Genomic DNA, 14,668 nt, shown 5'->3' on the forward strand with positions numbered 1-14,668 from the left:
CGACGAAAGTGATGAAGGATGCGCCAAGGATGCGTAGAACGTTAGAATTATCGAGACGTTGGATGATATTGAAAGATGCCTCATCAGAGTCCTAAAGTTTTCAAGCAATATGTTGTCGTCGAGACAATTTATAAATATTTTTCTACATTTTTCTTTGAATTTTCAACAGAAATAAAGCATTATCGAGAGACTAAAATATCGCGCAAAAATATAATAAGGGATATAACGTATATAATAAAAGAGATTGTGCAATATTGAGTTTGAACGCCATTGGTTTCATTTAATGTGTGCGATAAACATATGTCGACAGTTTCTATTTACTGAAAGAATGCGTACTATATATACTTGTCAATAATAAATCGAATTTCGACGCTTGTAAACGAGATTCTTACCGAATAATCCATCTCCACTCGATGTTTCGTCGCTTTGAGGATGGGATGAGATCGTGAAAGCGTTCCTACGTTCTTCTACGTTCCCTATTGGCATTCCTCTCTCTTTTCCCGATTCGGAGTTTCATTTTCCTAAAAGTGCGCGCGGAAGAAATACAGAGTTTCGGCGGCTGGAATGCCGGCATGCGATATTAAAGAATCTTTGGCATTCGCGGAGCCGATCTGCTGAAGTTTATCGCGGTTTTTTTCCGCTACTTCCCGCACATTCCCGATTATAATAAGTCGGAAGAAAAACTTGTCCAATGTTTCCGCCTTTACGATGCGCCTACCGCGATTTCCTTATTTATGTACATTTAGAACTATGTGATAAGATTTTTAAGTTCTTTTTCTATGATTCTCCTAGTATCTTTTTCTTTAAGATATCGCAAGAACAAAATCTTGAACAGAAAAATGCAGTTAAGAAGTTATCAATCGAAAATAGCCTGAACATCTTTGGAGAAAGATGTTGAAACTTGTGAAAAGATGTATCAATCTTTGCGTGTGATACATGCAAATCAATTCGGTGGAATGACCTTAATTTAATGTGCGCACGTGTATATTATATTTACACGTAGATGCATACATGTACATTTCTCGTAATGATGTGTATTGCAACCGCATCTATGTGGTCGTATGTGGTTGCTGGTTAATTATTAGATAATAGATACGCGTACTATATAGTTAATTATGAATAGATATTAATTTAGCTGGTAAACTTGACCTTTGTCGGACAAGATAGATATAAAATACAATCTTATCAAAGCGTGTAAAAGACTATTCCTTATATCTGAATAGAAGAAAGATTATAAATTAAGAAACTTAATTTTTCAACATGTAAAAGAATCGATATCGAGAATCGCAGATAAGCATTTTGAATAAACTTGCAAACGTAATATAAATATGTCAAATCTGATATATAATTCATGCAGTTTTTCATATCTTAGATGTAAAAGCTATTCTGTAAATGTATTTTAACTGTGTTTGAGATTTTTATGTCATTTGCATTCATGGCTGGAAAGAAATGAAATCTCTTGTTTTTCACAAAGAAGATTCGCAAAAAGAAACGCTTGCTTTCTTCCCATTATTATCGAGAGCGTCTTTAATCACGGCAAAGTTGCACTTTGTGCGAGCGATTTCTTACATTACAAGGAGATTTTGTTACCGCGATAAATCCGAAACTTTTCTTCCTCGCGTTAATATTCCCGAATATTGCAATCAATGTACGGTCCTGAATTCGCGCGGCGCACTGGAAAGGCGCTTTAGCGCGTTACATCGCGAAACGATTTCCCCCCCGTAACCTTTTTTTATTATGTCGCACCCCGTACACGCTTGCTTGCAATACGCTCGTGAAAATCTCATCTTCTTGGAGCGTCGCGTAAACACGCGGTGTAACGCGTCGTTCCGCGTGGAAACGCTAAACGGGCGTATTTCTCTGGGGTACACAGGTCGTGAATTTGTTTCGCGATTCACAATAGCTGCCTCCCTTCTTCCGTGTCGGCTACGTTGCTCCAAGATATTCTCGAGTTTGCGCGATGTCCGCAGCCGGGAAAGCTAAATTTAATGGGAAAAGTTTGCTTTCCCGGAGACGGAATTTTCGACTTCTCTATTCGTCTGGTAATCGATTCGTATTTTTATTATTGTGGAATTATTCATCGTCAATTAATTATAATTATGCACAAATGTATTTGCTATAATTGATCGTTCACTATTAATTATAATGTGATCGATAATAAATACGACGGATTATAATTTTATCATTTCTTTCTAGAAGAAGGTCCCTTTCTGGAAAGAGAGAAGGGTTTGCTTGTTTTTTATTTTCTATTGACATAAAAATGACAGTACAAATTTATCTCTCAAATTGTCGATATTATCGGATATAACTTTTCCTCGTTTCGAATTTTCGACGCTTCTACGAGATATTTTCGTGTTTCTCATTCGACTGGATACACTTGTCTCCGAGGTCGGTCGTAGTGAATAGAAACGATTTATTGCCGCGCGACATCCGCTCTCTGACGCCAATACTTCCCCTTTCCCTCTAATCCCTCAAGAGGAAGTAATACCTGACATTGGGTGGAGATTGCAAGTTTGCTTGTCGGCAAAAAAATTTGCATGGATATGATGGCATCATTTCGATTCGATCAACTGACAGCTGGAAATATTCGTTGCTGTGATATGTACAGACGCGTGAATCTGTCGTCACTTGTAATATATTTTTTTTAAAACTAAGAATATTAATGCAATTAAGATATATTAAAAAATAAATTACAGCAACAGGAACGATGTTTGTTTTATGTCTGTTTAGAAATATTTTATCTTGATAAACAATTTGTCGATTCTTCAATAAATCGTGTAAAAATAATGATTCTAGATTAATTGAATAATATTTTAATACAAATTAAAATAGATATTTTAATCTTCATTTCACATAAATATATAATATAAAAATAAGAGTAGAGAGAAAAAAAAAGATTATATGAAACTTATATGCTTAAAAATAAATTTGCTTGATATTTATAATAGTAATATGATAATTCTCTTTTGATATGAAGGTAGATTTCACTATTTCTAAAAAAAAACCCGAATATTTTGGAAATTATATTTTTTGAGAATATAAGGCTTAAAATAAGGTAAATATATATATTTTTCACATAATAAAATGCAATTTTCCTGCATACACAAAAATTATCATGCAATTGTCTCTTGAAAACTTTTGATATTTTCTATTGTATTTTTTCAACATGATGAACGCTATATAAGTTAGTCAATGTTTTTAAGATATTTCAAAGATATTTCACAATACTATTAAATATCATAAAATTGTTAAAATTTTGTATATATATATATATATATATATATATATATATATATATATACGTCATAAATATCTCTAAAAATTCTACCTTATATATTTTTCCATTAGTAGAAATTTTGCTTCGATATTTGTTCAATTTTACTTTAATAAAGCGAACTGTATCACTTAGTCCATATTGTTGCTTCATCTCTTTCGCGTTTCGGATTTAATATAGCACAAATATCACATTGGACCATCCGTATAAATTAATCGTCGCGCATTCAATTCTGTCTCGTTTGATTCTCCAAGTATCCTCCTTTCACCACCACATGTCAAAATTTTTTGTCTCAATTCGATGGAAATCTATTGAGAGAGCAAAATTTAACATAAAGCTTCGAGTTTTTTGGCTATTGTCCGAATCATTCGAGGGCAATATTTTGAATCAATTTATAAAAAAATGCGAAATAAAAAGGACAAGTACGTATCTCGTTTGCATCAGTTATGAAAACTATGGTCCCTTCCCACGATCCACTTTCACAGGACAAGTTGTCAATCTTGTCGCAACCAAAATTGTATTTTCAATGACCGGGAGCCATAGGGAGAATTAAATGGCGCCGTTGCACCAATGATTGTTGACAGTGAACGTCGACGAGGATATTTGTTTACCGGGGAGAGAAACGGCGTGTTGTCTTATTTGCCGGGCTGCTGCGTGAAATGTCGGGGAGCGAAACGTCATCCACTTAAAACTACATCGCATCAAGCTTTGAAGATTCTACTTGAAAGCTGTTGACGCTATTGTGCAATCTCTGACCATTTTTGTCAGCGATGGATTTCATATTTAAAAAAAAAAGAGTTTGAAAGCGCACAATCATATATATTACTCGATTAATATAGAATCGATTTTCTGAGCGAAAGTTTTTTGGATCACAATAATATTCATGTCAAGAGAGTTATGTAAGAATGATTGAATAATTTATTTTGTTCGCGAGTTAACGTAACAAACCGAAAATAGAAATGGAAATTAGAAAGATGAAAGGGAAGCAACGGGAGATAAATGATACATATCGTTTATATAATATTGAAAGAATATTTTAAAGTTAATCGATAGTTGATATTCGATAGTCCAATATTGAAACTAATACGCTTGGATTATTCATCTATGAACGAATAATAAATTATCCTATTACTAAATTGTGATATTGCGAAATTTTATCGATGATCAATTATTCCCTTCTTGTTGAATAATTTATGTTCGACGAATAAATTTAAAAATTAAAAATTGATACGAGAAATAAAATATTTATAAAAGCGACCTTATTGTTGCAATTATCTTTATTGAACGATAAAATAGAATAATTAGTAGTTATATATAAATAGTAGAATAATATAATCAAAGTATAATCAAAGTATATAATCAAAGTCATAGAATCTAAATTTCTGCTTTTATTACAGATAATCTATTGAAAGTTTACTAAATTTATTATGCTAAGATTTAAAATGAATCTTTCAGATTTTATATCGCATTTATATAATTTTATATCTTGTATAAGATTTGTTTAACAATTCGTTTTATACGAGGATAAATGGAAGATCTTTTTGAGTGACGTGATCTCAGGTCGTGTTAATTAAAAACGAGTCAACATAAGCTTTTCAAAATATTACAGTATCTTACATGAAATCAATTACAACAAGAACTTTTATGCAATTCGCGTTTCCGTCGTGTGTTTCCGTCAGCGGTGGCAGTCGGGGGATATAAATGAATAAAGAGAGACAGATATTGCTTATCCCTTTGTTCGGTTAACCTTCCCTTTTTCCTCTTCGTCCGGGACACGGTCCGGGTTATATACAAGCAGACAGCGCGGAAATGCATATCGCGCATTTTTCGTCTCTACAAAGAGAAGCACGTAGTTGCCGAAACGAAGTTGTTGTATGTCATTCGCCCCAACTCATTCTGAGAGCCCTGCAGATTCCATTTGTCGCGCGTCGTGCATAGAGGCGGAAACTAAATAACGTGCGACAGTAGTAAAATATCAAAGTTGGACACATAAGCGTTTAGTCAATTGACCTTGTGTAACATGAAAGTAGATTAACAATCATTGAGTAACCGTTGTAATACTTATAAGAAAACAATAGAAATTATTAAAAATCTTCAATTCTCTTAAAAGTCCAGTTTACCCAGTTCTTTTAACATTTTAAAATGCCCGTTATTGAAATGTATCCACGCTTTGGTATTTTTCTCGATAAAATCGCCAATGGAAATTATGAATTATTCTATTATATCTCGTGGATGCGATTCAATATTCGAATATCCTGGCGCCGACATCTGGATATCCGCGACATCCTTCTCGCGCCAGCAGTTTGTAATTCGACGAATGATTAACGGATGACAACCAGACATTCCATCGCGTGTGTAAACTTTGTTTCATGTCTAGTGGATTTTCGACGGATTACGGCCGCGGCATCGTATAACTGCGGACGTCCGAATCCGCGCGAACATCCGTCACAATCTGTATAATGGACATCCGTAGCGATTACAACCGGGAAACTCAAATCCGTACTTGAGCGGCGTGACGATGATCCGTCCGGAAACTCACGAACATGTAGGAATTTACGCGGCAATAATACGCCTACGACAAAGAATCTAATCTTCATTGTAGCGAGAATTGAAACGATCCTTCCTTTCCGCGGAAATTTTTAATTGGAATTTTTTATAAAGAGCGACTTGAAGAAAAATGGTACGGGCAACCGCGAGATGCAATTGTAAGAATTTCGAGAGTATTTCGTTATTTGTGTTCGCGATCGACAATCTGTATAATGGACATCCATAGCGATTACAACCAGGAAACTCAAATCCATATTCGAATGGTGTGATGTACCGATGATCCCTCCGGAAACTCACGAACATGCAGGAATTTACGCGGCAATAAACGCCTACGACAAGGAATCTAATCTTCATTGTAGCGAGAATTGAAACGATCCTTCCTTTCCGCGGAAATTTTTAATTGGAATTTTTTATAAAGAGCGACTTGAAGAAAAATGGTACGGGCAACCGCGAGATGCAATTGTAAGAGTTTCGAGAGTATTTCGTTATTTGTGTTCGCGATCGACAATCTGTATAATGGACATCCCTAGCGATTACAATCGGGAAACTCAAATCCATATTCGAATGATGCGATGTACCGATGATCCGTCTGGAAACTCACGAACATGCAGAAATTTACGCGGCAATAAACGCCTACGACAAGGAATTTAATCTTCATTGTAGCGAGAATTGAAACGATTCTTCCTTTCCGCGAAAATTTTTTAATTGCAATTTTTTATAAAGAGCGACTTGAAGAAAAATGGTACGGGCAACCGCGAGATGCAATTGTAAGAATTTCGAGAGTATTTCGTTATTTGTGTTCGCGATCGACAATCTGTATAATGGACATCCCTAGCGATTACAACCAGGAAACTCAAATCCATATTCGAATGATGCGATGTACCGATGATCCCTCCGGAAATTCACGAACATGCAGGAATTTACGTGGCAATAAACGCCTACGACAAGGAATCTAATCTTCATTGTAGCGAGAATTGAAACGATCCTTCCTTTCCGCGGAAATTTTTAATTGGAATTTTTTATAAAGAGCGACTTGAAGAAAAATGGTACGGGCAACCGCGAGATGCAATTGTAAGAGTTTCGAGGGTATTTCGTTATTTTGTATTCGCGGTCGACTTATAAATCCAATTCAAGCCCTTTGACGTCGCATTGATCTCCCGCGAAAATATTATTAGAATTGACAATGTCCGACTTGCAGGCATAAAGGATGCTGTTATTACTTCCTCCTTCCCTCGAGCGAGCATCGATCCGATGCAAGTTTCAATTTAATAGCGCATTTCCAATCAACGAGGCTTTACTCTACGAGACGTTCCGGACGAGCGCAATTTTCTCGGAGCACAGTTTTCTCGGATCAGAGGTTCCCTCGGCCATCCTTTCCGATGTTGTATCAAGTCTCCTTTCGTGCTATATGTCTCCCAATTTTTAACGGTAGATTTATTATCTCCGATAATTTCACGAGTGAATTATGAAAATGCCGTTAAAATTTCAGGATTAGATCTCAAGATTTTCCTTATCCGACTAATACGATAAATCGAGTGAGGAAGCAATCTCGCTAATGATGTAAATACACAATATCTGGAACGTGGCATGACAGAGACGTGCAACGGCCGAGCCGGACTTTTGCTTCGGATGAGATTTTAATTCAACTTCGGTCGTTAATCCTTCCGGTACGGAAACGGAATTAATTAAAGCTGCTTAACGGATAAGACGGGCAATTATTGGATTTACAACGCTATCGCTTGCCAAGATTAAACCTGGTATACGCCGATGAATTGCCCGGCGGCGTCGCCGGCATCCACAGCTTGATGTATGGCTGTGTTATGCCCCTCTAACGCCCATGCAAATTTCTTTCTTTTCGTGCACCCGTCATGTTTAATCGCCTGGCGAATTCTCGTTTTTTTCCCGCTACTCATGCGACTAAAACGAAGGATCGATTATTTTTCCGAACGTTTGTCGGTTGAAGCGTCGATTGTTCTTCTTGTAGGAATATATAAGCATTTAGATTTAATCACGAGAATGAATAAACCTAAAGAAAAAGAAAAACAATATTAATAAGAAATTTACGTATATATGAAATATCGTTTATAAAATATTATTTTAGAAAATATCTACAGCTATTATTTTTCATTACCCTGTTACAGAGAAGCGAGGAGTTAACTCTCACCTCGAGATGTATCGACGAACTTCGACAAGGGAGAAAAAGAAAAAAAAATGAATAATAAAATGATGGAAGTTTTTGATCGCTCGTAATATCTGATCGTTTGCCGGGTCGTTGGAAATATCGACTCATGTTTTTCAAGCGTCACTCCGGGACTCATTATCGTGCTCCCACAAACTCGTCGATACGCAAACCGTGGGATAAGAGAACGTTCGTCCACGGTTCGTTGACCAGTGATCCGATGGTCCGCGTGAATTACTTGGGTACAGAATTAGACGCGCACTTCTTTCCCAGACGCTCCCTCGATACCGTAGCGTCTATTCATCATGTCGTGGCTGCTTTTATGGGTATTCTCATCCGTTGGCCTTTGGGCGACTTTTTCGAGGTGTCGGGCGATACTGCTGTACCCCGAGAATACCTTGTATCAGGTATCTTTAAAATTTCCCGCTATTTTTATACATGCACGCTATTTCGAAAGAATTCACCGAGTTGAAATGTTTCGTTTTATTTTTATCTCTTTTCGAAAAAAACGCGCGCATCTCTCTCTCTTTCTCTCGAAAGGAAGCTTTATATTATTATTTGGAAGAACTCCCTTTTTCTCTTTTTACACACACACATATACAGAGTTAATGTGTCATAAAAGTTCTTGAGTGTTGCAAAAATCTGTTATTAAGCGATTTTTTAATTGCTTTCAAAATAAATAAAACTTTAATAAAAAATCGTAGGAAAGACTATCCCTTTTTCCAAAATCTGTATTGTTTCATATATATGTATATAGTATTTGCATATTATTTTTTTATATTAAATTGGAATATGTCGAAGCATTGAATATTAAAACTTTTGGGTACCAGAAATTGTTTTTTTAATCGCTCATAAATTTATCTTTAAACTTGCAGATTGACAGCAAAAAATTTCTCATTCCATATGTCACAAAAGAAATTTTACGCTCGAGCCGAAAACGTGATAGGCTATTAAAATGATATTTAGCTGCGGGTACCAATTGTTACAGGGGCTTTTAGTTTGCGCCTGCGGTTCGCGCGACAAAATACTATCATTGTCGTCACATTAAATATTTATTTGCAAGCAGTTGCAACACTAATTAACGAATTTAGCAATCCGACCCGACCGAAGGTGAACCACTGTCTCTCTTCGAAAAGCTTTTTCGCCTTTCGAATGAATTCTTTTCAAAAATATTCGCTTTAGTAAATTATTAAAATAAATATAGCTATAAAAAATAAATATAGTATAATAAATAGTATAATAGTATATAGTATAATAAATAAGTATAATATAATATAAAGTAATATGCATATCATTTATGTCGCAAGTTAAATGTAAGGAACATAATCTCGGAAAATTTGTTCTACAGTTTACTCTGGGTATCTCGATGCCGATAGCGATGACGAAAAGGGGTGGCATCGCCTACAGCGCGGGATATCAACTTAACTTTGTTCTACCTTGGAATCTGTCGCAGTTCGAACCAACGATAATTCGTGCGAGACACGTTAGGGATCTCAATTTGCAGGAAACTTACGTCGCCATTGAGAATTTGCTGGATGAGTAAGTTGTCGTCTGCAAATTTCCTTAGAAGAAACTTCGCGAGACGTGTGCGATTTCTCCGTCGTAATTTCAACAAGAAACAAGAATCTATCAAATTACGTGATTATCTGATTTTCGTTTGCATTAACTTCGCCGAGATTTAGGGACAGTCGAAGTATAAGCCTCGAAAGATATATCAATTGGTTTCAATCTGCACGACACTTACAGCACTATCGAAATTGGCTGAACGAGCGAGTTCTATCGTTCTCTTTCTCTCTACCTCTCTCTCTTTTTCTTTCTTTCTTTCCCGTTATTTCTCCACCGACCCTTTTTGTTCACTTTCATACACGCGATCCGAGAACAAGCGCGCAATTTTACTCGCATTTCCTCCCGTCGAATTTGCACAATGAGCAGTCGAGAGGCGATTTGAATTTTGAATCGGAAGAACAAACGCCGGGCATTACGCAGACGAAATTGCTCGATGAATCAGTAAACATGGTAGAAGCTGGCGCGAGTAAATTCGTAATTAACTTAAACTCTGCTACTATGTATATTAGTAGTAGTGCGCAATGGTCGTTTATTGAAATCATATTTCTGTCAAGGCAGGAGATTCCTTGTTTCAATGTTTCACCCTTTGGGCAACATTCCAGAAGTATTGACGCCGAGATTATCGAAAGAGTTACATCAGCGTTTTTGCCCACATTTTTCAAATTTCATCACAGATTCTTTCGCAATCATTTGCATATCGTAATTTGTTAATTAGATCTGTTAATTAGAATTAAATGGTATTAGAAATGTCAATGGTAAAATTTACTTTTATCGCTATCGGAGGAGTTATGTCATAATTTTTCATATCAGTCAAGTAAAGTTCATTAATAATCATAATTTTAATATTAATAATATTAAAATTAATTTATTATTAATATTAATAATAATAATTATTAATTATTAATATTAATTATTAATATTAATAATAATTATTAATTATTAATATTAATAATAATAATTCACTAATAATAATAATTTTACATTTTCCATTCTATTGTTTAGATATAAACATTTACAATTTATCATTCGTTTCTAATTCAAAATTGACAAATGGATGACTACTAGAGTTGTTGAAATTGAGAGATATTACGATTCGAGACAGTTACTACTATTATTAAATTGAACATAAGAGAACATATGCAGTTACAATCCGTACGATGCAAACTCTGCCAACTTGCACGACAAAGGAGAGCGTCTCTCCTTGCGTTCTATCACTCACGCTTTCGCTCTGTATAAGCGAAACGTCGTCACTCGCAGGATCAAAGGGCGGCGCAGAAATGGCGACTCGAACATAAATTAATTGGGACACAAGGCTATTACTCCGCTGGGATACAGGATGGTATAATGCAGGGTCGTGCGTGATAAATGAGAAACCTGTCTTCTGAGATATCGCGATAAGAAACGGCCAATCAATAATGGCGAGTGTAATAATTTCGCGAATATCTGGGGAAAGTGCTTCTGAGAAATGATGTCGGGGCAAAATTTTTAAGTTTCTTTTTGGTCCCCGAAATAAAATACAAAGCATCGTAAACATTTTCTTATTAATATAATGTAATGTAATGTTTTCGAAGAGCTTCAAATCGTTATTCGATTATCACGCGAAATGAAACACAAGATATAAGTTTTCCTCTCGTGTAAATCCCGTCGTTTAATGAAAAGTCGACATTTTTACTTTCTCAATTGCTTGTCAAAGATTTTACTGCCGCTTCGATAAAATTACATCGGTGTTGGATTAAAATAAGAAGGAATCGAAGAGTGACGAAAGAGAGAAAGAAGGTACGTCGCGCAGCAAAGTAAGATTTAATGTTGACTCTTTAGACACGGCTGGCGGGATGGGAGGCAGTGCCTTTTGAGGACCATTTGCGAACTCGCGGAAACGCCTCTTCGCAGGACCCAACAGGACGTTCTCGAGGAAATGATTCACTTAATTTTAACGTAAGTCAATTCCAACGTTTCGGCACTCGCGCTTTGACCCTCGTTGAAAGGCAACGGTTGATGTACACGTACTTGTACGACGTACACCGGAAACGAGATTTATTACCGGAAGAGTCGCGAGTAATGAATTCTCTTGGAAGTCTCTAATGGTCATGCATTCGTTGGAAATAATGTAAAGACTCTACTCTGAGATATTTCTTTCGGTTAATGTAAAATCCGTAAAATGTAGGTTAACGGAATGCAAAAATTATAGATTCCCCTTCATTTTATTGCACGTATCAGCTATTATAAAGTTTTAACGTATAATTTTACAGGTTATTAGTGCCAAAATCCAGAACTTGCATTATATCGGTCTCGAAACCTTCATATTAGGATGTATATATGTATAATGTGCGTGTGGGAAAGATATTAAAATACAATTATTAAAAAAATCAATATTAAAAATCAATATAAAAATCAATATTATTAAATATCAATTTAAAAAATCAATATTAAAAAATAATTTGCTGGCGGGGGATTAATAAAAATATAAATATATTGTACACTACACACGGAGTGTATGATTAAAGTTTTGCACATACTCGTGTCTTCGAATCGTGAATCTTTCGCGACTTTATTTTCTTTCTGCAATCTCTTGTTTGCAAAGTTTTATTTTCCCAAGTGATTTCGATTCGTGATGGATGGGAATTTTATGAGGAAAAATTTGTCATGCGACTCATGTTTGGCTATAAGTTCTAATTGATCGTCAATTGAGCAGTGCGGGCTGTTACATCATGTAAAATATTCGCTCATTCTGTAGGGAATCACGAATTTGCTATTCCGAACGCGCGTTCACGTCCGCGTGTGTTCGAGGGAAATTGCGCTCCCAAGCTAACACCGACGCGCTAATTGCGACAAAGTTAGGCGCGTACATTAAGTTTCTAATGGAATTGTTTCGCCTAGAAAGGTTTTCGCCGGGCTTTACTTTGTGCTATCCCTTCGCAGCCGCTCAGGGAATTTCCCTTCGAAATAATCCAACGAATGCTGATGAATGTAATTGCGTATTTTGAGAAAAAATAAGAGAAGGGGAGATCCCGACGAATATAAGCTTTGTTGTCAAATATATTTTACAAATTAATACCGACAGGCCATTAATTGCTGGGCGCGAGCACGCAAATTACTGAGACTCGTCGAAAATCCTAGACATCAATATAGATTCCGTTGCTTCAATAATATATGAGTAACGGAATAAATTATAGTATCTCCTATTTATATAAATATAGGTATATAGATTACATTCAACACAACAGCAAATTGGAAATTTCGATTAGTACGATGTGACATTTCATTACTTATATATTTAAAAATATTGTACGATAACTTATTAAAATTGCAATTTTATTTTTTCATTCATATATTATATTATAAAATATATATTATTTAAAAAATATATTATTTAAACATTATAAATATAATTATATATATTCAAAAATGGAGAAGATACTCGTATCTTGATACGGTGGCTCGCAGTGATTGAGATGAGATGTACACGTTTTTGAAATGCAAGATATGCTTCGAGAGATATCGGATAACGTGGATTTGAATAAAACTCGCTGCTCGAAACGATTTAATCGGAATCTCTTCTCAACAGGCCCACGGAGGACACGCCGATAGCGATTAATTCCAGTCACTGGAGCGTCAACAAATTGTATCAGGAAGCCGAACGATTGGGTAGGTCTGGCGGCGATTGCATCTTAATGTATCCCGATTGCGTCGAGTCACCGTTGGAATCATTTACCGAGATTGTATTTCCTTAAGTAATCGAATCACCGCGCGACTTCGTTTCCTTCCGGTTTAAGAAGCGATTCAATTAATAGCGCGTTTCATCAATTTCTTACGTTTCAAGTTACGTGAGAATCTTGAGATGCAACGAGTAGCATCCTGTGGAATTTTTTGAGACATATAGAGCGCCCTAGAACAGTATCCTGTGGAATTTTTTATTTTCCAATAAGCGATCTCGAGGTATGATGGATTGATGGAGTTTTATAAGATGGAGCTTGATACGAGCGGAAATGACAAAATTATAGTTTGAATATTTATATATCCTTTTTTTTATCCTCTGGAAAATTTAAGATTATATTCGAATCTTGTATTGTTAAAGTGACGTATATGTGTCGTGTACTATTTTTTGTTGCATACATATTTTAAAATTTAAGTGAAATTTAACAAATTAAAAAATAAAAATGTATAACCGCCTAAAAAATGAAGCGCATGTATTTTAAATTCCATTATTTTGATAATTCTACATTTTTATATTTGTGTTTTAAACCGCACAAAAGAATATAAATATAATATATATATCTGTAAAAATAAATTTAAATAAATTAAAATTTAAATAATTTAAATATCCTTGAAAAAATTAAAATTAATCGTTTTAAAGGGATTTATTTATGAATATCTGCTAACATTAATAAAATTTCTGAAATTATATCACGCGCAATTAAATTTAAGAGAAAAATGTTTTCTCTATCAGAAGCAACGATGATCGAATAATCGTCGTAAGCACAAAAGTAGATATGAAAAGGGTGTTAAGTAAATTTAGCTCTCGGGTTTCATCCCGTAAAATAGCTCGAAAAACGACATACAGCGACTGATTTCTTTTCTCATACGTATCTTTTCTCGGGCTTTTTATCTGGATTCGTAAATATCATATCTCTTCTGGTCCTCTTTCCTTCTTCGCTTTCCTCGCTATCCTCCTTCCTCTTCCGTTCTCTCCTCATGCCCGCTATCTTTCACCGTCTTTTCCTTCCGCCTGTCTCGCACCATCGAAGGTTACATATGTATTTGGTTCTTCATGCACAGCCACGGAGGCAGTGAAAGATCCACCAACGCGCGATAGTTTCTCCGGTAGACGATGATGGAGTACGCCTAGTCACGCACTTTCACATGTGTTATCGCGTGCACATATAGAGCGTCCTAGAATTGTTGGAATAGACCCATAACGTTATTCCTTGTAAGATTTAGAGTCGATTTTTGTTAGCGAGTATCGAGAGATTAATGATCCTTTAGCTGTACGAGGAGATTTCCGCGAACTTAAGTTTCGAGAGATAAAAGAGAAAAAAGCATATTCCTCAGAGAGTTAATTTCAAGTGGACTTTAATTGTATTTTAATTTCCGGCTTCACCGCA

At 35.6% G+C, this 14,668-nt stretch overlaps 2 protein-coding genes across 2 annotated transcripts in view; one reads left to right on the forward strand and one right to left on the reverse strand.

Annotated features, from left to right (window-relative positions):
- Positions 1–14,668, reverse strand: part of LOC105256064 — an 89,088-nt gene that overhangs the window by 28,343 nt on the left and 46,077 nt on the right. The window lies entirely within an intron of this gene.
- LOC112639503 lies at positions 8,306–13,297 on the forward strand. The gene is made up of 4 exons (XM_025413685.1): positions 8,306–8,407; positions 9,349–9,539; positions 11,385–11,501; positions 13,132–13,297. The coding sequence occupies exons 1-4, from the start codon at positions 8,306–8,308 to the stop codon at positions 13,295–13,297; spliced, it is 576 nt and encodes a 191-aa protein (XP_025269470.1).

This window comes from Camponotus floridanus, unplaced genomic scaffold, assembly GCF_003227725.1.
Source record: "Camponotus floridanus strain SB8 unplaced genomic scaffold, Cflo_v7.5 scaffold7, whole genome shotgun sequence".
In the NCBI taxonomy this organism is placed as follows: Eukaryota; Metazoa; Arthropoda; class Insecta; order Hymenoptera; family Formicidae; genus Camponotus; species Camponotus floridanus.

Bases quoted from the DNA above. Each gene is read 5' to 3' on its own strand.
- LOC112639503 (XM_025413685.1), top strand. From the start codon at position 8,306: ATGTCGTGGCTGCTTTTATGGGTATTCTCATCCGTTGGCCTTTGGGCG. The intron at 8,408-9,348 runs GTATCTTTAAAA...TTTGTTCTACAG, and splicing joins CCGAGAATACCTTGTATCAG to TTTACTCTGGGTATCTCGAT. The intron at 9,540-11,384 runs GTAAGTTGTCGT...TTGACTCTTTAG, and splicing joins ATTGAGAATTTGCTGGATGA to ACACGGCTGGCGGGATGGGA.